Genomic DNA, 26,633 nt, shown 5'->3' with positions numbered 1-26,633 from the left:
GAGACTCACCACAGCCACAGCATCACTGCTAAGGACATCTGAAATGTTCAGCACTGTGTAATAGGCCACATTGGTCAGGATGTAGATGAGCGTCACAATTGGCATAGAAATCCCAATGGCCAAGGGCAAATTTCTGTCAGGACAAGTGAGAAAGGACTACCTAGAACCAACCTCTCCTTGGGAACAAAGTTTATCAAGTCTCCACTGGGATTTTCCTAACATTTAACAGTTCACTAGCCTCCAAGTCTTTGAGGCAGGCTCACCTTCCCCTTGACCCTGGGTTCTTTCTATTGAGAAAGACCCAACTTTCTCTGTGAAGATAGCTCATGATCAATATTTAATCTTTGCCACAGTAGGACCAATGGGTCCTACTGGGTTTCATAATCCTCCTGCATCTGTGATCTCAGAGGAACAGTGCAAGGAACAGTGTCCTGGGGACTAGATGCCAGGCTGGGGACCCAGCTGGCCAGAATAAGTTTTGGTTCTGCAGGCTGTAGTGTCAGCACCAGAGTCCGAGGTCCTAATTCCTTTGCCCCAGCTGGGCCTGCTGCTCCCCACTGAAGGCCCTCTCCTCTAGGAAGGACCCTGTGTATCCTCCAGTGCGAACATGAGGACAGGGAGCCGAAGGCTTTCCTACCTTCACTCACTCCCATTCTAGCCCTCAGCCCCTCCTAGCTGGAGAAGGGGGAGTAGGGAGAAAAGGGGAGGAGAGTCGGAGGGAGGAGGAGAAGGATGAGGGCAGGCACGCCCACTATCAGCAGGAGTTCCAGCCAAGCTGGGGAGTGAGAGTGTGATCCCACCTTTACCTTTCTGGGTTTTTGATTTCTTCTGTTACAAAATTAAGGGTGTCCCAACCTGAGTAAGAGAAGAGGGCAGAGTAGAGGGCAAGAGAGAGGTTTCCCATGTCCCAGGAGGAACCCTCAAAGGCGTCCTGAAAGTGCTCAGAGTGTCCTGTGGGGGCAAAGGCAGGTGAGGGGTTCAGAGAGAAGGAACAGGCCAAAGGAGAAAGGAAGAGGAGATGGGAGGTGTAAGAGAAAGATACGAAAGGAGAATAGGAAAGAGGAAGGGAAGATGAAAAAAAGGAGGAATGGGGAGGAACAAGAAAGAAAAAACAAGAAGGTAGGGGAAAGAAAAAAAAACATAATTTAACACCAAAAGATCAACAACCACTAGCTCCCTACACTTTACCACCCCACCCACTTCCTCAGGAAAGCTCACATTCCTTTAATAAAACTAGACAATAAAAAACCAAAGACATTCTTGGCCGCCCTCTGATGTGACAATACTTCTTCCAAAACCCTAAAGAATTTCCATTTCCTGCAAATGGTCTCACAGCAAGCCCCAGCTCTTCTACCTATTTATGTCAAGAACCCCATTTCACATGAAGGAGTCATTTTTCATTGAAAATTAGAACTTCCTGTGAACTACCTCTCTTGGACCAGACTACTGCACAATTTGGTCAATGGGTTTATCAGCCTCATGGGAAGGACTCTATGCTGCTCTACTTGCGGTAGCTATGGTTGCATGGGGGAGATGACATGCTATAGAGGAACTGAGACCTTATCTTTCACTAGGCCTGAGCCACCCCCACCCTTTGGGGAGCCAGCCCAGCCTGTCATTCTCCTCAGAGGCCTCAGAGACTGCAGACACAAAAGCCCAGGGGACAGCACCCAGCTACCCAGGACAGAGACCCTCTGGACATACTGGGGTCTTTAACAAGACCCAGACTTCTAAGGAACCCCATTGTCACACCCTGAAGAAAGCCTAGACCCAGCTCTCATGTGGTAAAAAGAGCTGGCTATGCAGCAAGAGAAGAGAAAATAGATACCCCTGTCCTCAGGGGTGTCCATCCTCATACACAGCAGTGGTTCCCTAAGGAACAGATCTTCAGGGGAGGATTACTCAAAACCCAATTTGACCCCAGGATGCTCCTGAGCCTCCAGGGACATCCACATGGCTAGCTCTACTAACTTGATATAAGTACACAGGCTAGACCAGCAGTCTAAGAATCAACAAGGGCAATTCTTTTTTTCTTTTTCTTTTTCTGTTTTTTGAGACAGAGTTTCGTTCTTGTTGCCCAGGCTGGAGTGCAATGGCAAGATCTTGGCTCATTGCAACCTCTGCCTCCCAGTTTCAGGCGATTCTCCTGCCTCAGCCTCCCGAGTAGCTGGGATTAGAGGCACCCACCACCACCCCCGGCTAATTTTTTGTATTTTTAGTAGAGACAAGGTTTCTCCATGTTGGCCAGGCTGGTCTCAAACTCCTGACCTCAGGTGATCCATCTGCCTCAGCCTCCCGGCCTCCCAGAGTGCTGAGATTAGAGGCATGAGCCACCGCGCCCAGCCCAACAAGGGCAATTCTTTTTTTTTTTTTTTTTTTTTTGAGATGGAATCTTGCTCTGTCACCTAGGCTGGAGGGCAGTGGCACAATCTCAGCTTACTGCAACTTCCGCCTCCTGTTTTCAAGCCATTCTCCTGCCTCAGCCTCCTAAGTAGCTGGGATTACAGGCGCGCACCACCATGCCCAGCCAATTTTTGTATTTTTAGTAGAGACAGGGTTTCTCCATGTTGGTCAGGCTGGTCTCGAATTCCTGACCTGCTGATTCGCCCACCTCAGCCTCCCAAAGTGTTGGGATTACAGGCGTGAGCCACCGTGCCGGGCCAAGGGCAATTCTTAAAAGCACAGCTTTTTAGACTCCAAACCAACCAGAATGTGATCCAATAGATTTGCGATTAGGGTCTCAGCTCCCCGGGTGACTGTACACAGCCACATTTAGGGACTGATGACCTAGAGAACTAGGCTGTGAAATGATTGAGATATCTGTGGCTAAAGACACCTCAAGACCTCTCTAGGGCTCATGAGATCTTGGTAGGCCTGTTACCCTCACTGCCAGTCCTCTCTGATCCAGGAATGAAAAGCTTTCTAAAGCCAACATTTAGGAAAGACACTGCCAATTTCACAATATTTTAATATTTTTCTGAGAGCTGACTTGGGGAGGGATTGCTGAATACAAGTCCAGATGAAAAGTAAAGGCTGCAGAATAACCACCCATTTCCATACCCCACTTCCAGCTCCATATACCCTGCCACCTGTCTCAAGGAGGGCCCAGTCTTCCTACTTGTAGCTTGGCAGTCACAGACCACAAACAGGAGCCACTCTATCCCCACAGATTACTTTTATGACCCAATCATGACCCAAGCTTCAGGAGCTCCTAGGCCCTTGGCTGGCTTCCTGCAATGCTCCCAGCCTCCACCAAAGGAAACCAGCCCCGAGGGACAGGCTGACTCATGTCCACTTGGCCAAGCCAGCCTGGCCCAAAAAGCCCAGAAAGAAATCTACTCCCATCTCTTGCACTCACTGACACATGCTAGCATGTACATAGAAGCAGCTGAGCAGTGAAGCTAACAGAGTCCCCATGTTCTCCTCAGGGAATCCAGAGGAACTGTTGGTGGTACCCCCCTTCCCACCACTTACCCTGGCACAGTTTAACAAGGCCCATGACAATAATGGCAATGAGCGCTACGACCTTGGCGTAAGTGAACGTGTCCTGCACACGTGTGCCCCACTTGACATAGGCACAGTTCACAAATGTCAGCAGACCTAGGAGGAAAACCACAAAGTCACTGGCAGGCTTGAGTTGAGGGCACGGGGGCCCAACCCCTCTTTACAGAGAGCACTCTTTCTGCCCTTCCTGCCTAAGGCAAAGGGGCCAATGGACCAGTCAGAACAAGGCGAACTGGCAAGCGAGGGGACACCCTGCACCCGCCCCAGCTGACAGCACACAGGCACTTCCATCACTACTGGTGCTCAAGGATATGAAGGCATGCGTGAAAACATACTTATACATCCTGATGGCCGGCACCATTTCTGGGAATTCCCCCCAGGCCCAGGGATGGGTGATTTCACCCACTCTTTCCCACCCAGACTCCCAAGGTTCCAAACCACAGGAGACACAAGACCTCTTCATGGCCAAAAGAAACTCATCAGTAAGTGAGGTAAATTTGAATGCAGATGGCAGGTTACCTAAGAAATTAGAGAGACAGTGTTTTGCATTAAGTGTAAAAATGAGGCCAGGTGCAGTGGCTCACACCTGTAATCCCAGCACTTTGGGAAACTGAGGCAGATGGATCATGTGAGCCCAGGAGTTAGAGACCAGCCTGGGCAACATGGAGAAACCCTGTCCCTACAAAAAATACAAAAATTAGCTGGGCGTGGTGGTGCACACCTGTAGTCCCAGCTACTCAGGAGGCTGAGGAGGGAGGGTCGCTTGAGCCTAGGAGGTTGAGGCAGCAGTGAGCTGTGCACTCCAGCCTGATGACAGAGTAAGACCTCGTCTCAAAAAAAAAAAAAAAGAGAGAGAAAAAGAAAAGTCTGTTATATGCCTGACAATTTCACATACACCTCTCCATCAATTCTCACGACTCCAAAATACAGATATTCCTATTCCCATTTTATGGATGAGGAAACTGAGGTGAGAGAAGCTAACTACCATTTCTAAGTTCACATTCCCAAGCCCACTGATCGCTTCCACCCTCATTCCTACCCATACCTCCCAATTCTCAATGAAGTCCATGGAGAAGCGCACCCACTCGAGTACTCCCTAGGCTCACGTGGCCTTAAGTTCTAGCTCCTCACACACCTCAGTGACATCTGGGCCCTGTGCTGAGAGCCCCAGCACTTTGCTCCTGCTAAACAATGACTGATCCATGGGGACGACATAAGAGCAATATCCAGCAGGAAGGAACGCAGTGACATCTGTGAGTACTGCCTCTAGCATCCAAAAATAGAACTTTTATGTGCACCTCAAATCTTACTACAAAATCTTTTGGGCCCATCCTCTAGGCCAACTCCACTTACTCCTACCCACTTTGCACTCTCTCCTTCAGCCAGACTCTCTCTCTTATTCGTACCGTACACACACATAAAAAGAAATGTCCTCCCCTCCTCTTCCTGCCATAGCCAACAGCAACTCCCAGTCAAGGTCTAGTTCAGCCCCCACTTCCTCTTCCTCTGTAAAACCTTCTCTGAATACACCACCCAGCCCCTCTCTGAGCTCTTTCTCTTCTGAACCACATGGCATTCCTGCTTCTTAGCACAGGTTAGTGTGTATGCTATCATCATGTAGACACCTGTCTCAAGTCTCTCCCTCAGGTGATTGGGTCATGCTTCTCCCAAGATCACAAATTCTCAGAAGGTAACAGCAGTATATCATTTTATTTTCCTTCTTTCCTTCTTTTTTTTTTTTTTTTTGAGACAGGGTCTTGCTCTGTCACCCAGGCTGGAGTGGGTGCGATCACAGCTCACTGCAGCCTCGATGTCCAGGGCTCAAGTGATCTTCCCACCTCAACCTCCTATTAGCTGGGACCACAGGTGCACACCACCACACCCAGCTAATTAAAAAAAAAAATTATTTTGTAGAGACAGGGGTCTTGCTGTGTTGTCCAGGCTGGTCTGGAACTCCTGGGCTCAAGCAATCCTCCTGCCTCAGCCTCCCATATTAGGATTACAGGCATGAGCCACTATGCCTGGCCACGTTGTTTTCTTAAGCTCATCGCCAAGCAAAGAGGGACACTGATAAACCCTGGTTGGAACCAAGGTGGTAAGATTTTCACTCTAACTTCCAATTCCCTGGAGCAAGGCAAATTGTCAGAAAGTTGGATATTCCTCCATTCAAATGGAGAGAAGTGCCTATGGCCAGCCTGTGAAAATGAACACAGGTGGCAGGTGCCAGGCTCAATGGCTTCAAAGAGCTTTCACTCAGTACACTGGCCAGTAACACAGGTGCTTACTAGTCAGTCATGATGTGGGAGTAGGGGGACGGTGGTCAAATGGGAGGGGAGAAGCAGCCCAAAGAAATGCGTGCTGCTGGCAGGTCTTCCCAGGGACCTACCCTGATGATCAAAGCTACCTGTATGGGGTTAAGCCTCAATCAGCTAACATAAGGATTACCTAGTTAATAGGTACCAGTAATCCATAGGCCCCTACACAGTACAGTAGCCACGTTTTGAAGTACCTGCCCAGCTCCTTCTTGGGAATTGCTCCCCCTTCCCTATCATGACTGATGGAGCCAGACACTGGACCCAAGTTGAGCCTGTTACATTGCCTCTCCCAGAAACACAGAGTTGGAATACCAAGAAACTGAATCTAACAGTAATGGGCAGAAGGGTCAGGAGCTACAGCAAGTCAAAGTCACATACAAGCCCTTAGTAACAAAGGGACAGAAACCATAAGTAAATAGAGGAAGGAAGCAGAACACAGAAAGAAGCAGAAGTGGGAGGGCATGCAGCTTAGACAAAAAGACAGACAGGGGGCTGGGGCAGCGGTGCACACCTGGAGTCCCAACTGTGTGGGAGGCTGAGGTGGGAGAACTGCTGAACCCAGGAGTCTGGGCCTATAGTGCACTGTAATAGCATCTGTGAATAGTCACTGCACTCCAGCCAGGGCAACAGAGTGAGAACTTGTCTCTAAAAAAAAAAAAAAAAAAAAAGAAAGACGAGAAAATACACAGAAGAGACAGAGGGGTGAGAGATAAGAGACAAGAAGGCAGAGACAGAAGAGGATAAAAGGAGAGAAACACAAAAAGGTGGAAATAAACATGGAGAAAGAGACTGTCTGACAATATCCTGGCAGTGCTAACTGTGCTTCTGGTTTGCAGCTCCAAGGGGAAGAGAAGCTGATACTCTCCTCAGACCCACTAACTGGCACTGGGTCTCACTTCTGATCCTTCTCCTTCCTTCTATCCTGCCATAAATGTCCTACAGGTTTGGTCCTCTCTGTGCACAGGTAAATATTACACACAGTGGAAATTCAACTATGTGCTAAACTAATGAATAAAGAAGGCTGCTTGTGGAAATGCCTGCAGAGTCCATTCCAATAGACCAGCTGGAATGATACAAAAGCACCTGGTCAGAGTGGCTCCTCTGGGGAGAAAGACTAAAGCTGTGGAGAGGGAAGGAGACTTTTACCACTCTGTGGTTTACCATGGTTTACCACGAACATACGCCTCTTTCTAGATAAAAATAAAAATAGTTCGTGCTCACTTCAGCAGCACATATACTAAAATTGGAACGACGCAAAGAAGATTAGCATGGCCCCTGAAAATTTTTTAAAGAATTTGTTTAAAAATAAAAATAGTTCATTAGCAACAATGTAGCACCAGAAGGCAGAGCCAGGGTAGTGTGAAGCTAGGAGGCACCTAGGGCACAAAATTTAAGGAGGCACTCACTCTCAGGGGACCACATGCCGGAACCTGAGAGTGAGTACGCCCTTCAACGCTGACCCCAGGCACCTCGCTTGCCTCACCCTACTATCAACCCTGCCAGAGAACAGAGAGCTCCTAGAACAGTCTGTCAAGCAGAATCAAGTCCCTTGACTGTTCTCCTGATTCTAATTAAGAAACAAAATTTCACCATCTGATCCTTACTCCTCTATTGCTTCCCAGAACTCCCAGCCCCCCTAGCTTACCATAAACTATCAGAGTTCAAACAAAGTCAACAACTGGGCCTTAAAAGCCAGATGCTAAGATTCAGCTACCACAATTAAAACATCCAAGCCTTCCCTCTTCTCCTGATCTCATTTCCTTGCTGGACAAGCCTGCACCAATGAGCGTGGGACCCATGTGAGGGTCTTCAAGGCTCTCTGGGAGCTTATTGCTGAGAAAGGAGTACTCACATGGCAGATCCAGACTGAAAGCCAAAGCAGAAACAAATCCCCAAAGTCTCTGTGGCAGACATGGCTAGTTATCTTCCTCTATCTGTTCTTCCCTTTTTCCTTCGTAATAGAAATTTTAGCTGAAAGCATGGCTGTCCAAAATAAAGCTGACATTGCCCAGCCTCTCCTGCAGGTAGGTATGGCTGTGCAACCAGGTTTTCTCCCGGGATGTATGCAAATATTTCATATAAGACCTCAGAAAGCGTCTTTAAATGGGGGAGGCAGTGTCTTTGTCCTTCTTGTCAGTTACAGTGCAGACATGACAGCTAGAGCTTCAATAACCATCCTGGACCACCAGCTAGAAGTCACAGGCTGAGGATGGCAGGAAGACAGAAGGAATAAACCTGGCTCCCTGAAGAACTGAAGTCATCCAAACCACACTGCCTCCTTTTAACATGTGAGAGAAACAAACATCAACATGTTTGAGCCATGCTGCTAAAGGTTTTCTGTTGTCTGAAACCCAAGTTAATAGTGAATAACATATGCACCCTCTCGCAGAACTGTGCCTTTCATACTCTCTTTCTGATGAGGAGATTGCCTGGCAATCTGAAGCTGTACTCCCAGCTACGCTGACAGTAGTCACAACTCTCTTTTCCCACAGGCAACAGAGAGCGGAGGGAAACCTTCCAATTCCTCCCAGACAGGCTGAATGTTATAAAGGGGCATTCAAGGACAAAGGAGTGCAACCGTAAACAAAAAATAACAACAAAAATGTGGAAGAAAGGTCGGGCGCAGTGGCTCACACCTGTAATGCCAGCACTTTGGGAGGCCGAGGCGGGCAAATCACAAGGTCAAGGGTTTGAGACTAGCCTGGCCAGTATGGTGAAACCCCGTCTCTACTAAAAATACAAAATAATTAGCTGGGCATAGTGGCGTATGCCTGTAGTCCCAGCTAATCAGCAGGCTGAGGCAGGAGAATCACTTGAACCCGGGAGGCAGAGGTTGCAATGAGCCAAGATCACGCCACTGGACTCCAGCCTGGGCAACAGAGTGAGACTCCATCTAAAAAAAAAAAAATGTGGAAGGAAGAAAGGAAGAAAGGCAGGGTAGGGAGGGGACAACTACAAGACATTCAGGAGTGAAATGCTCTCCAACACTCCAGGGGAGGTAAACCCTTCCAAATGGGGATCCCAGAATCAGTGGCTACCTCCTGGGATGTATATAAATATGTAATGTATGTGTCTTTTTTTAAAGTATCCTTGTTTTTTTGTGGTTTTTTGTTTTATTTTGTTTTTTAAGAGACGAGTTCTTGCTATGTTGCCCAGGCTGGTCATGAACTCCTGGGCTCAAGTGATCCTCCTGCCTTGGCCTCCCAAACTGCTGAGATTACAGGCATGAGCCACTGAGCCTGGCCAGTGTCTTTGTTTTTAATTACTCAAATACATTTAGTCCCATTATGAAAGCATTCGAACTATATATAGGGTTGGAGTCTTGAAACAACTATGATCAAGACCCAGTCCTCCCTAGCCCCGTATCACTCTCAGAACAAGAAAGTTGTCTGTCCATAGCAACTAGCCAAAATGAGGAGCATATCTTTTCTACTGAGAACTCTGACCAGGCCTGGGTCCAAGAGAGCAGGAAAGCATGGAAACAATGGATACTCAGGGATCATACAGTGTTTCTTCTTCCCTCCAGTCTCATCCTTCCCAGTCTCCCCCCTTCTCTTCCTCCTGCTCACTGTCACCCTTGCCAAACAAACTCAGGGGGAATGGAGTCTCAGCTGTGAGCAGGCGCTGGGCTTTGATGCTGCTGTGTCAGCAATGAACTACTTCCATGTTGAAATCTTCAAAGCAAATACTTTCCATTGATGTGTATAAGCCTACACAAGAGGGAGGATCCCGAGGTCAAAGCCCACAAAGCTAAATGGGCTGACAACACCCAAGGCAGAAACATCACCCTTCTGCAGTCAAATCAAGTACTCTTATAATACTGGGCACCTGGGTTACTGTGAATCCTGCTGGTCACCTAGGCAAAGTGGAGACCCTATGTACCTACCTCAAGAACCAACATTTCTCCCCATTAGTCCCACAAGTGAGTATGAGTCCCTAAACTTACTGAGTTCAGTCAGCAGCCTGTGGCCCTGCCTCACCACATAAGATTCCAAAACCCCAGAACACATATGAACAGAGTGCACCCTTAAGACAGAGTTTCTCAACCTCAGCACTATTGACATTTTAGGCCAAGTAAGTCTTTATTGTGAGAAGCTGTTCTGTGCATGGTGGTATGGTTCAGCAGCACCCCTGACCTCTACCATTAGAAGCAAAAAGCACCCCCTTCCAGGAGTTGTGACAACCAAAAGTGTCTCCAGATATTGCTAAATGTCTCCTGGAAGATAAACTCCCCTCTGGCTGAGAACCACTGTTCTAGGATAATTAGTAGGTAAAATAAAATAGCCTGAAATCTGCAAAAAGCTGCTTGGATCTCCTTGCCAGTATAACCTGGGAAGGGGATGGGGTACAGCCTAAAAGCCAGGATCTGAAAGTGCAGTGCCTTCAGAGGCCAGGAAAGTAATATGAGTGAGCAAAGGCAAGAAAGTCTGGGTATAATACAAGAAGTGGAGGACTACAGTGGACTGGGGAGTCCATACTCCATTTAAAAGGAGCCACAGCCGGCCGGGCGCTGTGGGTCACGCCTGTAATGCCAGCACTTTGGGAGGCCGAGGTGGGCAGATCACGAGGTCAGGACATCGAGACCATCCTGGCCAACATGGTGAAACCCCGTCTCCACTAAAAATACAAAAAATTAGCCAGGCGTGGTGGCAGGCACCTGTTGTCCCAGCACTCAGGAGGCTGACGCAGGAGAATGGCGTGAACCTGGGAGGCGGAGCTTGCAGTGAGCCGAGATCGCGCCACTGCACTCCAGCCTGGGTGACAGAGGGAGACTCTGTCTCAAAAAAAAAAAAGGAGCCATAGCCCTCCACAGAGGCTCATGCCTGTAATCCCAACACTTGGAGAGGCTGAGGCAGGAGCATCACTTGAGCCAGGAGTATCACTTGAGCCAGGAGTTTGAGACCAGCCTGGGCAACATAGGGATACTCCTTTTAAATAAACAAAAAAAAAAAAAAATTTTTTTTTTAAAGGAGCTACGACTACTGAAATTCAGCTTATTTTATCGGGCAGGAATTTGGGTCCAATGATGCCCAAACTTTTGATTTTTCAAGAGAAAAGGCAAGTCCTGATTTTCAAATGTTGGCAACTAATTCAAAATTATTTACAACACCACAAACCAAACAAATCTATCTCTGGGGCCCAAGTCTGGCTCACGGGCCACCAGCTGGCAGCCTCTGCCCTAGAGTTGGTTATATACAGACTTCCTGGGCCCTCCCTTCTAGGATGGAAGTGTCTAGAATGGCGTGGCTATAACTTGTTTAGGCAGTCTCCCAACCAACAAGCCGGACCCCTCTCATGCCTCAATTTCAAGACCAACTTAATTCTCCTATCCTACCGAAGTCTTACCCTAGATTCAGTGCAGACCTTTCATTTCTTTCCCCCTAAATAACCTAATTGGTTTCGTGCAATTTATGTCTCCTGAAACCATGTTGTTCCCACTGCCGTCTCTACTCAAGGAGACTCAGCATATCCCAGCTCTGTTGAAAGCCTGATACTGCAACCTAAGTTCCGAGAAGGGAAGTAAGCTGAACCCTAAAGCCTACCCTAGTCAGAAGAGAATATGGTTTTATGACTTGGCCATTACTATGACAAGCAAGTTCTTGCCCTCAGGCCTAGATTCTGGAAAAGCCAGTGCTTCTAGGATAGAAAGCCTGCAGGAATTCAGATCCCGAGGAATCTGGATGAAAGTACATGTTGAATGAAAGAGGCTGGCGGGCCCACACTTACAGGCTCACACCTATGATCCCAGCACTCTGGGAGGCCAAGGTGGGCAGATCACTTGAGCTCAGGAGTTCGAGACCAGTGTGGCCAATATGGTAAAACCGCATCTCTACTAAAAATATAAAAATTAGCCAGGCATGGTAGCTTGCACCTGTAATCCCAGCTACTTGGGAGGCTGAGGCAGGAGAATCACTTGAACCTGGGAGGTGGAGGTTGCAGTGAGCCAAGATTGAGCCACTGCCCTCCAGCCTGGGCAACAAAGCAAGACTCTGTCTCAAAAAATAAAAATAAAAGAGAAAATCGAGGCAGCAATTAGTTAACTCCCCAAGATCAACAGTTGGTCAATGATAAAGCTGAAAATTAAATCCAGTCTGGCATGGAGGCCTGCAATCCTAACCACTATACTATACTGCCTGGAGATTGCTTATGTATCTTCAAACCATGTTTTCTAAGAGTATTTGATGAAAGAGATTAAATATGAAATTTTTTTTGAGACAAAGTCTCATTCTGTCACCTAGGCTGGAGTGCAGTGGCATGATCATAGCTCACTGCAGCCTTGAATTTCTGGGCTCAAGGGATCCTCCCTCCTCAGGCTCCCGAGTAGCTAGGATTACAGATGCACACCACTGCCACTGCCACCATGCCTGGCTAATTATTTTTTTTTTTAGAGGTGGGGTCTTGCTTTGTTGCCCAGGCTGGTCTCAAACTCCTGTGCTCAAGTGATCCTCCCTCCTCAGCCTCCCAAAGTGCTGGAATTACAAAAGGCATGAGCTACCATGCCCAGCCAATATTATTATTTTTTTTAATTTTATAAAGCAGTCAGCCGCCCCGTCCGGGAGGGAGGTGGGGGGCAGCCCCTGCCCGGCCAGCCGCCCCGTCCGGGAGGGAGGTGGGGGGCGCCTCTGCCCGGCAGCCGCCCCGTCCAGGAGGTGGGGTCGCCTCTGCCCGGCCGCCCCTTCTGGGAAGTGAGGAGCCCCTCTGCCCAGCCGCCACCCCGTCTGGGAGGTGTACCCAACAGCTCATTGAGAGCGGGCCATGATGACGATGGCGGTTTTGTCGAATAGAAAAGGGGGAAATGTGGGGAAAAGATAGAGAAATCAGATTGTTGCTGTGTCTGTGTAGAAAGAAGTAGACATAGGAGACTCCATTTTGTTCTGTACTAAGAAAAATTCTTCTGACTTGGGATGCTGTTGATCTATGACCTTACCCCCAACCCGGTGCTCTCTGAAACATGTGCTGTGTCCACTCAGGGTTAAATGGATTAAGGGCGATGCAAGATGTGCTTTGTTAAACAGATGCTTGAAGGCAGCATGCTCGTTAAGAGTCATCACCACTCCCTAATCTCAAGTACCCAGGGACACAAACACTGCAAAAAAAAAAAAAGGCCACAGGGTCCTCTGCCTAGGAAAACCAGAGACCTTTGTTCACTTGTTTATCTGCTGACCTTCCCTCCACTATTGTCCTATGACCCTGCCAAATCCCCCTATGCGAGAAACACCCAAGAATGATCAATTAAAAAAAAAAAAATTATAAAGCAGTATACAACCTACAAGAAAAGATGACCTCAAAAGGTATTTATGGCTGGGCATGGTGGCTCATTCCTGTAATCCCAGCACTTTGGGAGGCCAAAGCAGGCGGATCACGAGGTCAAGAGATCAAGACCATCCTGACCAACATGGTGAAACCCCGTCTGTACTAAAAATACAAAAATTAGCTGGGCACGGTGGTGCGCACCTATATTCCCAGCTACTCGGGAGGCTGAGGCAGGAGAATCTCTTGAACCCGGGAGGTGGAGGATGCAGTGAGCCAGAGGTTGCAGTGAGCAGAGATCGAGCCACTGTACTCCAGCCTATGCGACAGAGCAAGACTTGGTCTCAAAAAATAAAAATAAAAATAATAATAATAATAATAATAATAATAATAGGCCAGGCATGGGGGCTCACACCTATAATCCCAGCACTTTGGGAGGCCGGGTGGGCAGATCACCTGAGGTCAGGAGTTCAAGACCAGCCTGACCAACATGGAGAAACCCTGTCTCTACTAAAAATACAAAATTAGCCAGGTGTGGTGGCACATGCCTGAAATCCCAGCTATTCGGGAGGCTGAGTCAGGAGAATCGCTTGAACCCAGGAGGCGGAGGTTGCGATGAGCTGAGATAATGCCATTGCACTCTAGCCTGGGCAGCAAGAGCGAAACTCCATCTCAAAAAAAATTTTTTTTAATTAAAAAATAATACAAGGCCGGGCGCCGTGGCTCACACCTGTAATCCCAGCACTTTGGGAGGCCGAGGCGGGCGGATCACGAGGTCAGGACATCGAGACCATCCTGGCTAACACGGTGAAACCCCATCTCTACTAAAAATACAAAAAATTAGCCGGGCACGGTGGCGGGCGCCTACTGTAGTCCCGGCTACTCGGGAGGCTGAGGCAGGAGAATGGTGTGAGTCGAGATAGCGCCACTGCATTCCAGCCTGGGCGACAGAGCAAGACTCCGTCTCAAAATAAATAAATAAATAAATAAATAAAAGTACTCTTCTCGACCAGCTTGACCAACATGGTGAAACCCCCTCTCTACTAAAAATACAAAAATTAGCTGGGCATGGTGGTGGGCGCCTGTAATCCTGGCTACTCGGGAGGCTGAGGCAAGAGAATCGTTTGAACCCAAGAGGCAGAGGTTGCAGTGAGCTGAGATCATGCCATTGTACTCCAGCCTGGGTGACAGAGCAAGACTCCATCTCAAAAAAAAAAAGTACTCTTCTTTTGGTGGTAGATTTTGGATGACTTAAGAGTAATTTAATTTTCTAAATAAACATGCTTTGTGAGGTTTTTGTTTTGTTTTGTTTTGTTTGGAGACAGGGTCTTGCTCCGTCACCCAGGCTGGAGTGCAGTGGCGTGATCATAGCTCACTGCAGCCTCGACTTCCCGGGCTCAAGAAATCCTCCCATCTCAGCCTCCTGAATTGCTGGGACCACAGGCACACACCAACATGCCCAGCTAATCTGATTTTTTGTAGAGACAGGGTCTCACCATGTTGCCCAGGTTGGTCTCAAATTCCTGAGCTCAAGCAATCCTCCTACCTCAGCCTCCCAAAGTGCTGGGATTACAGGCGTCAGCCACCATGCCTGGCCTAATAAACATATTTTATAATCAGAAAATTATTGCCTTTTTTAGAAAGCTCAGTCAGACCAGAGTCTCCCTAGCCAAAGCCTATCAGACATACAGCTGAGCAGCCGCCTTCCCTAATCCTAAGGGTATCTGTTTCCCCCTCACTATCCCAAGGAATATGGAGGGTTTTCCCTTTAATTTGTCTTTAACAAATTCCATAAAGTCAAGAGGCATGGGTATTCTACAGTCCTTTATTGCTAACTCCAAGGTACTCTCAGGCTATTTTTAACACTGGATAAACTGCATATACTGCCAATGCTTTTGCAAGCGGAGATGTGGAAAGAACAGAATATTATTAAGTACCTCTGGCAGTACAGTGCTAAGGAACATAGAATTCTGGGTCTTTCTCATTTAAAACACTAGTTCTGCAAGGCTGGGTAAATTCACAGCAATCTTTTCTCCTTACTACCCCATAAGAGAAAAAGGAAAATAAAGAGGGATCAACTGAGATCTCTCAGGTTCTATCTGCAGAAACTCAAATGTGGCCGCAGGCAGAGCTTGTTTACAAAGTCAGTGTAAAGAAGTCTGATACACTAGGAAGAAAAGGTGTTTTGTTGTACCTGCTGCTCAGAGCAAGCCACAAAGAGCAGCAATGGCAGACAGGAAAGGGTCGTGTGGGCCTGAGGTTTAACACCGTAGGACTCCCACAGTCTAGTGAAGCCTACTTTCTCACTGATGACTTTAACTGGTTTAAGATAAAAATCTGGGAAATAAAATAACTCTTTTTTTTTTCCCTTTAGCAACAGAATAAAGGCCTCAACACTGGTGGGGTTTTTTTCTGGGCTTACAACTAGCAATGTTGACTTCAATCGAAACAGCTGTCAAGACAAATAAAAGACATGCCCCAACCCGTCACACAGACCACAAAACAGAACAAGGGCAGCCAAGAGAGGAGGAATATGAGGCACCAAAAGCCACGAACAGATTCAAACTTCTCCCATCCCCATCCTTTATGCTTACTTATCTCTCAGGACCAAATGACTGGTAAAATTACTTCCTCAAAAGGTAAGAAGCCTCCCTCCCCTCCAAAATGCAAAATATGCTATTCAAATATAAAGTATCTCTTTTTTTTTTTTTTTTTTTTTTTTTGGAGACAGAGTTTTGCTCTTGTTGCCCAGGCTGGAGCACAATGGCATGATCTCCGCTCCCCACAACCTCCGCCTCCCGGGTTCAAGCAATTCTCCTGCCTCAGCCTCCCGAGTAGCTGGGATTACAGGCATGCGCCACCACGCCCAGCTATATTTGTTTTTTCAGTAGAGACGGGGTTTCTCCATGTTGGTCAGGCTGGTCTCGAACTCCCAACCTCAGGTGATCCGCCCGCCTCAGCCTCCCAAAGTGCTGGGATTACAGGCGTGAGCCACCGTGCCCGGCCTAAAGTACTGTTATTGTAGTACCCCCCACCCCCTAACATCCTCCCAATCTCAGCCCCCACTTACATATGCAAGCAGCAGCCAGGAGACGGCAGGCCAGGTATGGGGGATCACAGCTGGGGAAGGACGGCTGGATGATGTAGTTGGCAAAGGTGATGGCGATGATGGCCTGACCGGTGGGCTCAACAACTAGCAGTGAGACCCACAGGCGGATGAAGGCAATGAAGCCCCCAAAGGCCTCCAGAATATAAGCGTAGCTGGCTCCCGACTTGGTGATGGTGGTCCCCAGCTCTGCATAACAAAGGGCACCCACAACAGAGAAGAGCCCACCAATGGCCCACACAATCAGTGACATCCCATAGGAGGCAGTGTGTACCAGCACACCCTTGGGTGAGACAAAGATCCCTGAGCCGATCATGTTGCCCACCACCAGGCTGACCCCATTCAGCAGGGAGATCTCCTTCTTCAGCTGCATAGTTTCGGAGGACCTTTGAGGTGGTGAGCTGACATCTTCTTCCACCTGGGACTGGCTGGTGTTAGGGACAAGATGGTAGGTGGGTGTGGGCCTCCCAGGCTCCCTGGCTTCCATGACAAACGGTTCCTGCACACCTGTGTTTACTGTGGCCTGGCAAAGAATACAAGTATGTCAGTCTAGGGCAGGAGCTGGTGAGGCTCTATTTAGACCAGATTTCCCTGCCCATTTTCCTATTTAGGGACAGCATGCCATGCACACAGCCCTAACTACAATAGGCCTGTCTCAGTTCCCACCATAGAACACAGGGCAATAGAAGTGGGTAGACCTTCACTGCTCCCAAGAAAGACACCATGAGAGCTCACGCATGATGTGATAATGACTTCTGATGACAAATACCTGTCCTGCAGCCCAGAATAGGCTGGCATTAAATTTGTCCAACGATTGGATTCTCCTTGAGTTATAGATTTCTGCTCTGTTCTCACCAGCTTAAAACCCACAAACCTGCCCTGCAGAGAAGACCAGAGTCCCTGCACCTGGTACACAGTCATCACCAGCCTAAAAGGCTTCTCACTGTCCATACCCAGGTAATCCTGCCCAGTCACCTCTACTCAATGTAAACTGGGACTTCTGCAATGTCCAGCAAGACATGGAGACATCTGCAGCTACTCTCAGGCCAGTACAGAACATGAGGAGGTGATGGGAAGGGCGAGGAAGATGCTAAGACAGGTTTAGTCATTGTAGTGACTAAACCAAGGGAAAGTCCCTCATGAAAATACACGCCTGGCTGGGCGCAGTGGCTCCCACCTGTAATCCCAGCATGTTGAGAGGCCGAGGCAGGCGGACCACAAGGTCAGGAGATCGAGACCATCCTAGCCAAAATGGTGAAACCCCGTCTCTACTAAACCTACAAAAATTAGCTGGGCGTGTTGACACATACCTGTAATCCCCACTCAGGAGGCTGAGGCAGGAGAATCGCTTGAACCAGGGAGTCAGAGGTTGCAGTGAGCCAAGATCACGCCACTGCCTGGCGACAGAGCGAGACTTGGTCTCAAAAAAAAAAAAAAAAAAAAACATGCCTGGGTATCACTGTGTCTGCAACACCTACCTCACTCTCCCATGTTGCTGCTTGCCCATTCCACATCTTTCTTTTTCCAAAGTACCCGAAAGAGAAGGGTTACGTAATAAGACAGGGTGGAGAAAGGACATCCAGGGGCATCCCAACCCAGGGCTAATTTGCCACTGGCGTATTTGCTTTCTTCCCCAGCATGCCCCTCATGTTGGATTCCACATTAACCTACCTATGAAGGACCCAGAATCTATCAAAGGAAAATAAGCACCTTCCTGACCCTGCACCCAGCGTGATCTTCTCCCTCCCTCAACTCCTGTGCCAGTCACACTTCTGATCCTTTGATCCCATCTCATCTTCAGAAGAAATCTGGTGGGCCATTTGATTCCCACCCACGAGTTAGTCCTTTAAGGTCACAGAGATAACCTCCAAGAATCAGCAATAGGAACAGGATCGGCAAGCACATCATCTTTCCAGAAGTCTCTTATCTGTTCAACAAATGTGTATGTGATGTGCCCGAATCTGGCCTCAAGGAGCTCAGAGCAAGGAAACCACAGAGAGTCAAGAGTGAGTAGTTCTTAGGGGAAATGCTGATCTCCACAGTCCCCACCCAAAACTCCTGCCTTCCCTGTCCCAAACCCCTTCAAGTCTGGACCTGAGACCAAGTAAAAAAGCTCCTCCTAGGCCCTAGTGAAGCCTTCCCCCAGTCCCAGGAGTGAAGGCAGCCTACCTCTGCTTCAGTGAGGCTGAGCTTTAAGGCAGCACCACTTTTGCTCTCACTCTGGCACCAAGCCATGCAGGTTTCCTGTGCAGGCACCTGGAAACATATTTATTTTCATGTGCCTGTCAGGTGAGCCCAGGCATCCATTAGAACAAAACCAGTACACAGCTGGGGAGCCTATAGTCTCACATAAGAGTCAGGTGCAAAGAGACCTAGGATGCCTTTTCTACCCAAGTCAACATGGAGACAAGCAGAGAAATCTGACCCCAGTGACCAATACAGCTCCCCCTATTCCATCAGACTCTAGCTGGGAGGAGGGATTGAGGTTACTAGGTATTCCCTTTGTATTCATAAAACCTGGCACTGGTGTCACTGATATGGCTTTATCAGGTTTGTCAAATACACGGCGAAACTACCCAGTGGCCTTATTTAGAGAGGTGGGGCACAGTCACAGCCCCACAAGACCTCATGCCTAGAATTTCAGTCGCAGCACCTGAATGAAAGACAAAGTTCCTGCTGGAAGGTTAAGGACTCCTTCAGCCAAGGAGAGTAGCAGAATCACACAAAACTGAAGGCAGATAAGACTTTTTTCTCTTTCAGTCTCTCTCTCTTTTTTTTATTCAAGAGACAAGGTCTCACTTTGTCACCCAGGCTGGAGTGCAATCATGCAATCATAGCTCACTGCAGCCTCCAACTCCTAGGCTCAAGCAGTCCTCTATCTCGGCCTCATGAGTAGCTAGGACTAAAGGTGCTTGCCACCATGCCCAGCTATTTATTTATGTATTTATTAATTTTTTTTTGTAATTTGTCTGTAGAGACAGTGTTTCACTACGTTGCCCAGGCTGGTCTTGAACTCCTGGCCTCAACTGATCCTCCTACCTTGGCCTCCTGAAGTGCTGAAATTACAGGTGTGAGCCACCATGCCAGGCTTCTTTATCTTCATTCAGTAACAAAATGCATGCTGGGCGCAGTGGCTCACGCCTGTAATCCCAGCACTTTGGGAGGCTGAGGCGGGCAGATCACAAGGCCAAGAGATTGAGACCATCCTGGCCAACATGGTGAAACCCGGTCTCTAATAAAAATACAAAAAAATTTAGCTGGGCGTGGTGGCATGCACTTGTAGTCCCAGCTACTCAGGAGGCTGGGGCAGGAGAATCACCTGAACCTGGGAGGCGGAGGTTGCAGTGAGCCAAGATAGTGCCACTGCACTCCAGTCTGGTGACAGAGCAAGACTCTGTCTCAAAAAAAAAAAAGAAAAGAGAAATGCAATTGTTATCAAGAGCCTGTCCTTGGCAAAAGTAGTTAAAGTTCCTACCTCTTTGCTAAACACCCAAGAGCAAAATTGTGATGTAACCCTAGCAGCTCCCAAGAGCACATGACTAAGTCCCAGGCTGGCTTGGCTACACATACAACCCCAGGGCCATCCCTTACCTTCTCTCCATATCTAAACTTCACCTTGGCAGGGCACAGTGGTGCACACCTGTGATCCCAGCACTTTGGGAGGCCAAAGCAGGTGGATCACTTGAGCCCAGGAGACCAGCCTGGGCAATGGCAAAACCCTGTCTACACCAAAAAACTACAAAAGTTAGCTGGGCATGGTGGCACACACCTGTAGTCTTAGTTACTCAGGAGGCTGAAGTGGGAGGATCACCTGAGCCCAAGAAGGTTGAGGCTGCAGTGAGCCATGATCACACCATTGCACTCCCGCCTGGGTGACAGAGACCGTGTCTCAAAAAACAAACAACAAAAAGCACAAATAAAATGGGAGCAGACATGATGACTCACGCCTATAATCCTAGTATTTTGGGAGACCAAGGCCAGAGGATTGCCTGAAGCCAGGAGTTCAGGAGTAGCCTGGGCAACATAGGGAGGTTCCGTCTCTATAAAAAAATGAAATAAGAAAAAACTAGGCCAGGCACAGTGGTCCACACCTGTAATCCACCACTTTGGGAGGCTGAGGCAAGAGGATTGCTTGAGCCCAGGAGTCCGAGACCAGCCTGGACAACACAGCAAGACCCCATCTCTACAAAAAATACAAAAATTAGCCAGGCACGGTGGCACATGCCAGCTACTTGGGAGGCCAAGGTGGGAGTATTTCTTGAGCCAAGGAGGTCAGGGCTGCGGTGAGCCATTATCATGCCACTGCATTCCAGCCTGGGCAACAGAGCGAGACTCTGTTTCAAAAAAAAAAAAAAAAAAAATCCAATATAAAATGGAAAGTCCTCAACTTCCAGCTTCCACTCAGGATGGATAGCACATTCCCACTCCAGTGACAAACAACAATTTTTCTTGGAGCCATCAGAAAGCTGAAGTTACAGGGCAACCAACTAGATTGAAACTGATGGAAAGACGGCCACCTCCAGGGAGATAGAGAGATACAAGGTCTGGCTCACCTGTGGCAGTGGGAGAAAGATGAGACCACCATTTAGGTGAGTCAGAAGAATTCAAGTAAATTTTTTTAAAAATTACCAAATGTCAAGTGTGGGTTAGTAAGAGCCACAGACACTCAGGTTTTTTCCATAGACCTCAGTGGTTACTCAGAAGAAATACTGGGCAAGTAACCTGAGAAAACCTCTCTTGGTAGTGCTGGCTTATGGGAGGGAAAATACAAAGGCCAACCTGTACCCTTCTCCTCTAAAGAATAAAAACCATAAACCCCTGGGAAAGGGCAGCAAACTCTGTCACTCCTGAGGCAGCTGGGGCAGGATAAAAGAAAAAAAAACCTCTATGCCTGGAGGAGGGGTAGGAAATTCTGGGCAAGACCACTGGAGGTGTCTTTCTCCTGGGAAAAGGGCAGGAGCACCCAGAAAGATCCACTCCCAAGACCCAGGGAAACAAACAGGGCCTGCTTAAGACTGAGGCTGAACCAGACAACAGAGAAATCCCTACTCCCTACCACCAGGTTAGCAAGCACCCAGGAACAAGCAACAGTAGTCTACCACTGAGACTGTGCACTGAGGCATAGGTGCACAGAGAAATCCTAAAGCTGAGGGTGGCTGGACGCAGTGGCTTACACCTGTAATCTCAGCTACTCTGGAGGCTAAGGCTGGAGGAACTTGAGGCCAAGAGTTCGAGACCAGCCTGGGCAACATAGCAAGACCCCATCTCTACAAAAAAAATTAAAAAGTAGCCAGGCATGATGGCACACGCCTATAGCCCCAGCTATTTACTCAGAAAGCTAAGAGGTAAGTTTGAGTTCAGGAGTTGGGAGGCTGCAGTGAACCATGATGGCACTACGGGCACTCCAGCCTCGGTGACAGAGTGAGATGACCGAGTGAGACCTTTTTTCTTTCTTTTTTTTTTTTTGAGACAGAGTCTTGCTTTGTCACGCAGGCTGCAGTGCAGTGGTACAATCTTGGCTCACTGTAACCTCCACCTCCTGGGTTCGAGGGATTCTCCTGCCTCAGCCTCCCAAGTAGCTGGGACTACAGGTGTGCACTACCATGCCTGGCTAATAAACTGAGGGTATGGATGGAGGATAACCACTGAGAAAAAGCCTCCCTCCAGCAAACCAACCGTAAGCTGGCAAGGAAACATGAGAAGAATTTGAAGCCATTGGTGCACCTAACGTAACCATAGCAACAATAACACCCAAACACTACTGTCTCCTGACTAGGAGTTCAAACTCCCATACAAACAGTGTAGCAAAGAAGAGCTGTACCCAGTTCCCAAAATAAATACTATATACCTCAGTCTCTACTGTTCCACACACGGTATCTGGCAATCAGTAACAAGTTACAAGCAACATAAAAAAAGCAAGAAAAACAACCCACTATCAAGAGGTAAAGTAATCAATAGGACCATATTGAGAGATGACCCAGATAATGGAAACATCAAACAAGGAATTTAAAATAATTGTGTTTGATACATTTAAGGTTCTACTGAAAAAGTTGAACAGCATGCAGAAACAAATGTGGAACTTTAGCAGTGAGATGAAAACCAAAAGGGTCAAAATGGAAAAAGTGAAAAAATAGAACAGAACATCAACCTGTGGGGCAATATCAAATAGCCTAGGTAAATATTTTTTAAATACGTATTTTTGCTCTTTTTTTTTTAGACGGAGTTTCGCTCGTCGCCCACGCTGGAGTGCAGTGGCTCCATCTCGGCTCACCACAACCTCTGCCTCCCAAGTTCAAACAATTCTCCTGCCTCAGCCTCATGAGTAGCTGGGATTACAGGCACATGCCCCACACCCAGCTAATTTTTTTATTTTTAGTAGAGACGGGGTTTCACCATGTTGGCCAGGATGGTCTCGATCTCTTGACCTCGTGATCCGCCCGCCTCGGCCTCCCAAAGTGCTGGGATTACAGCTGTGAGCCACGACGCCCGGCCCCAGCTAATTTTGTATTTTTAGTAGAGACGGGGTTTCTCCATGTTGGTGAGGCTGGTCTCGAACTCCCGACCTCTGGTAATCCACTCACCTCCGCCTCCCAAAGTGCTGGGATTACAGGTGTGAGCCACCGCGTCCAACCACATTTTTGCTCACTTTTAATAACTTTAGAATATAACTGACTACTCAAAACAAAAATAGTAGTAATGTATTATGGGATTATAGCATATTTAAACGTAAAAATGTCAAGCCGGGCACGGTGGCCCACACCTATAATCCCTGCACTTTGGGAGGCTGAGGCAGGGGGAATCACTTGAGCCCAGGAGTTTGAGACCAGCCTGGGCAACACAGCAAGACCCTGTCTCTACAAAAAATATAAAAATTAGCCAGGCATAGTGATGCATGCCTGTAGTCCCAGCTACTCAGGAGGCTAAGACAGGATGATCCCTTGAACCTGGGAGTCAGAGGTTGCAGTGAGCTGAGAGATCGCACCACTGCACTCCAGCCTGGGCACTTCAGTGAGACCTGGTCTCCAAAAAAACAAGTAAAATGTCTGGCCAGTCAGTGGGAAGCCAAGAAGGGAGGGAAGATCACTTGAGGCCAAGTTCAAGACCAGCCTGGGCAACATAGGGAGACCTCTGTCTCTACAAAAGGAAGAAAAGAAGGAAGGAAGGAAGGAGGGAAGGAGGGAAGAGGGAAGGAGGGAAGGAGGGAAGGAGAGAGGAAGGAAGGTAGGTGAACTGGCTGTATTAACATCAGACATTTTCTGTCACAGTACTTATTCTTCAGGTAACAATTGATAAAGAAGAATAAATAATGGCCAAAAGCTACTAAGACTCTGTTTTGAAGGAATCTGCATTTAATTAATCACAACAGCAGCTACATACATTCCAAAAACAGCAGTGCGTACCTGTGTGAGACGTGTTGTCTATCCTGTCCCCAGAGTAGATCTGCAGACCCTCTGCAACAATGGAATGAAAATCGTTGATTCAAGAGGTCAATTATTAAGACATTACCTCCAGCTAGGCATTATGAGAGGGCATCAAAATTCTACCAGATCACCCTCCTGAATTGGCTATCCTTTTCCCTCAATTTTTATCCAATTCGTAAGAGAAATTGCTACTTCCAATTAGTTACAGGTGCCACAAAAAAAAAAAAGAGAGAAATTGGTATGTGAGGATCACACACAATATCAATCTCTCTCAGCCTGGGTAACATGGCAAAACCCCATCTCTACAAAAAAAAAATACAAAAAAATAGGCTGGGTGCAGTGGCTCAAGCCTGTAATCCCAGCACTTTTGAGAGGCCAAGGTAAGAAGATGGCTTGAGGCCAGGAGTTTGAGACCAACCTGGGCAACATGGCAAAAACAAAAAAAAAAAATTTTTTTTTTTTTTTTTTTTTGAGACAGAGTTCCGCTCTTGTTGCCCAGGCTGGAGTGCAAAGACGCGATCTTGGCTCACTGCAACCTCCGCCTCCTGGGTTCAAGCTATTCTCCTGCCTCAGCTTTCCGAGTAGCTGGGATTACAGGCATGCGCCACCACACCCGGCTAATTTTTTGTAAATGTAGAGACGGGGTTTCACCATATTGGTCAGGCTGGTCTCGGACTCCTGGGACCTCAGGTGATCCGCCTGCCTCGGCTTCCCAAAGTGCTGGGATTACAGGCATGAGCCCCACACCCAGCCAACAAAAAAATTTTTTTTAATTTTAAATTCCTGCAGTCTCCTGCAGCAGGTAATAAAGGAATTTAACAGACTACCAAAATTTCCCCATGAAAATTTAACCACGAAACTGCCACAAGCAATTTTTGGAATAAATGAATTTATCACAATTCAATTACATCAGAAAACGGGATGAAAGGGGGAAAAGCTCGATTACAAAGCAAGTTTTACAAAGTGGATTTGAAACCAAAATTTTTATAATGACTAAAGGAAAAAATGCTATTGAGAATGTTTGGAAAAACTCAAAACCATTTTTACTGCGTACTCTCACACCACAATAATCAACACAGAAGAGTTCTGTGACCAAATGCCGGAGGGGGAGGGTTCCCCACTAACAAGCAATCATTTCTCCCCAGGGACACCAGCTGAGTGTCCTCCAGTTCAATCCCAACACTATCTACCTGGAGACAGCATCAGATCCCACAGCAGAAGGGCTCAGTTCCACAAGACTGCCCCTCCCCCACAGGATACCTGGCACAAATCCAGGCCTCCTGAACTTCTGACTGAACTGTTTCAAGTTGGGGCTCCCAAGACTCCTCTTTCAGTTCAATTAATTTGCTAGAGTGGCTCACAGAACTCAGAGAAACACTTACTTACCTTTACTGGTATATTATAAAGGCTATTACAAAGGATACAGATGAAGAGGTTTGCAGAGCCACATATGGGGGAAGGGTCACAGACTTTCCTTGTCCTCCCAGGGAGAAGTACCATCCAGGAACCTCCACGTGTCCAGCTATCCGGAAGCTCCCCAAACCCCCGGCCTCTTGGGTTTTTATAGAGGCTTCATTACATAGGCATGAGTGATTAAGCCACTGGCCATTGGTGATCAACTTAACCTCACCCTCCTCCTTTCTCCCCTCCCCGGAGGTTGGGGGTAGGGCTCAAAGTCCCAACCCTCTAATCCTGACTTGGTCTTTCCAGTGACCAGCCCCCATCCTGAAGCTTTCTAGGGGCTGCCAGCCACCAGCCATCAGCATACAAAAAGACATTACTTTGATCTTTCTAAGTATTTTAGGAGTAGTATGCTAGGAAACGGGCTGAAGACCAAAAAATATTTTGCTATATCACAGAGAAATACATCAAAATCTTTTTATTCCCCCCTCTGATTGAATCAAAATCTTAACTATGGTGAAAACACAGAAGACTTTTTCTTATAAAACTCTCTGAGTTATGGCCAGGCGCGGTGTCTCACACCTGTAATCCCGCATTTTGGGAGGCTGAGGTGGGTGGATCGCCTGAGGTCAGGAGTTCGGGACCAGCCTGGCCAACATAGTGAAACCCTATCTCTGCTAAAAATACAAAAAATTGTCCGGGCATGGTGGTGGGCACCTGTAATCCCAGTTACTCGGGAAGCTGCGGCATGAGAATCACTTGAACCCGGGAGGTGGAGGTTACAGTGAGCCAAGATCGCACCATTGCACTCCAGCCAGGGCAATGAGAGCGAAACTCCTTCTCAAAAAAAAAAAAAAAAATCCACCACAATTGGGAAGCTGAGACGGGCAGATTGCCTGAGCTCAGGAGTTCGTGACCAGCCTGGCCAACATGGTAAAGCCCCGTCTCTACTAAAAATACAATAATTAGCTGGGCATGGTGGCGGGCGCCTGTAATCCCAGCTACTTGGGAGGCTGAGGCAGGAGAATCGCTTGAATCCAGGAGGCAGAGGTTGCAGTGAGCAGAGATCGCGCCACCACACCCCAGCCTGGGTGACAGAGTGAGACACTGTCTCCAAAAAAAAAAAAGAAAGAAAAAACCCACCACAATTACTCTTTATAAAGAATTGTAATATAAATAAATGTATATTTTTATAATAAATTACAGTGTTATTTAATGTGTAATACTAAAGAGTTGTTAATTATGTGTAAGCCATTCTGTTTACTAGTATTGTATTCACACTGTATACAAGTAAAAACTCTTTGTAAATCACACAAACAAAAGAAAAGACAGCGCAACAATATTCACCTGTCAAGAAATACGCGAACATCACACTTTCATAAGCCACCTCCTCATAAATGGGTCCAGTACTGAGAAGGAAATGAAGTCCCCTGCAGCAAGGCCTAATTCCACTTGTCTGCCTCGGCCACATAAACTCTGCAACAAAGAGTGGGAGGGAACTGATCAAAAAATGAACTCTTTTAACCTGAGAAAGCTGATTTAAATATATATATATGTAATTATTTTTAATTAACCAAGAAAGCAGCAGAATGATATTTCCTTGTAAAATCTAAATTTTACATGCCCGGCAGGGGC

The 26,633-nt window shown here is 47.5% G+C and overlaps 1 protein-coding gene and 1 non-coding gene across 13 annotated transcripts in view; one reads left to right on the top strand and one right to left on the bottom strand.

Annotated features, from left to right (window-relative positions):
- SLC7A6 (solute carrier family 7 member 6) overlaps window positions 1–26,633 on the bottom strand; it is a 36,583-nt gene that overhangs the window by 7,705 nt on the left and 2,245 nt on the right. For 4 of the 12 annotated variants that reach the window (XR_010152394.1, XR_010152395.1, XM_063797319.1 and 1 more), the window contains exons 2-7: window positions 26,346–26,474; window positions 23,577–23,627; window positions 16,141–16,699; window positions 3,475–3,600; window positions 807–951; window positions 10–133 (exon numbers count right to left, since the gene is read on the bottom strand). Coding sequence is in view for 8 of the 12 variants with exons in the window: in XM_063797319.1 (XP_063653389.1) it covers window positions 10–133; window positions 807–951; window positions 3,475–3,600; window positions 16,141–16,663 (918 nt within the window). In the remaining 4 variants the exon portion in view is untranslated. Of the gene's footprint in view, window positions 1–9; window positions 134–806; window positions 952–3,474; window positions 3,601–16,140; window positions 16,700–17,486; window positions 17,597–18,345; window positions 18,433–23,576; window positions 23,628–24,983; window positions 25,120–26,345; window positions 26,475–26,633 lie in introns of those variants that run through there. The other 8 variants (XR_010152393.1, XM_063797317.1, XM_063797316.1 and 5 more) reach the window with 5 other exon arrangements.
- On the top strand, window positions 7,033–7,139 carry LOC112206012 (U6 spliceosomal RNA). The gene has a single exon (XR_002940134.1). It is a non-coding gene; the product is annotated as a U6 spliceosomal RNA (small nuclear RNA).

The sequence above is a fragment of the Pan troglodytes genome, chromosome 18, assembly GCF_028858775.2.
Source record: "Pan troglodytes isolate AG18354 chromosome 18, NHGRI_mPanTro3-v2.0_pri, whole genome shotgun sequence".
Classification (NCBI taxonomy): domain Eukaryota; kingdom Metazoa; phylum Chordata; class Mammalia; order Primates; family Hominidae; genus Pan; species Pan troglodytes.
Note: the sequence above shows the minus strand (reverse complement) of the source record. Positions and strands in the feature narration are given on the sequence as shown.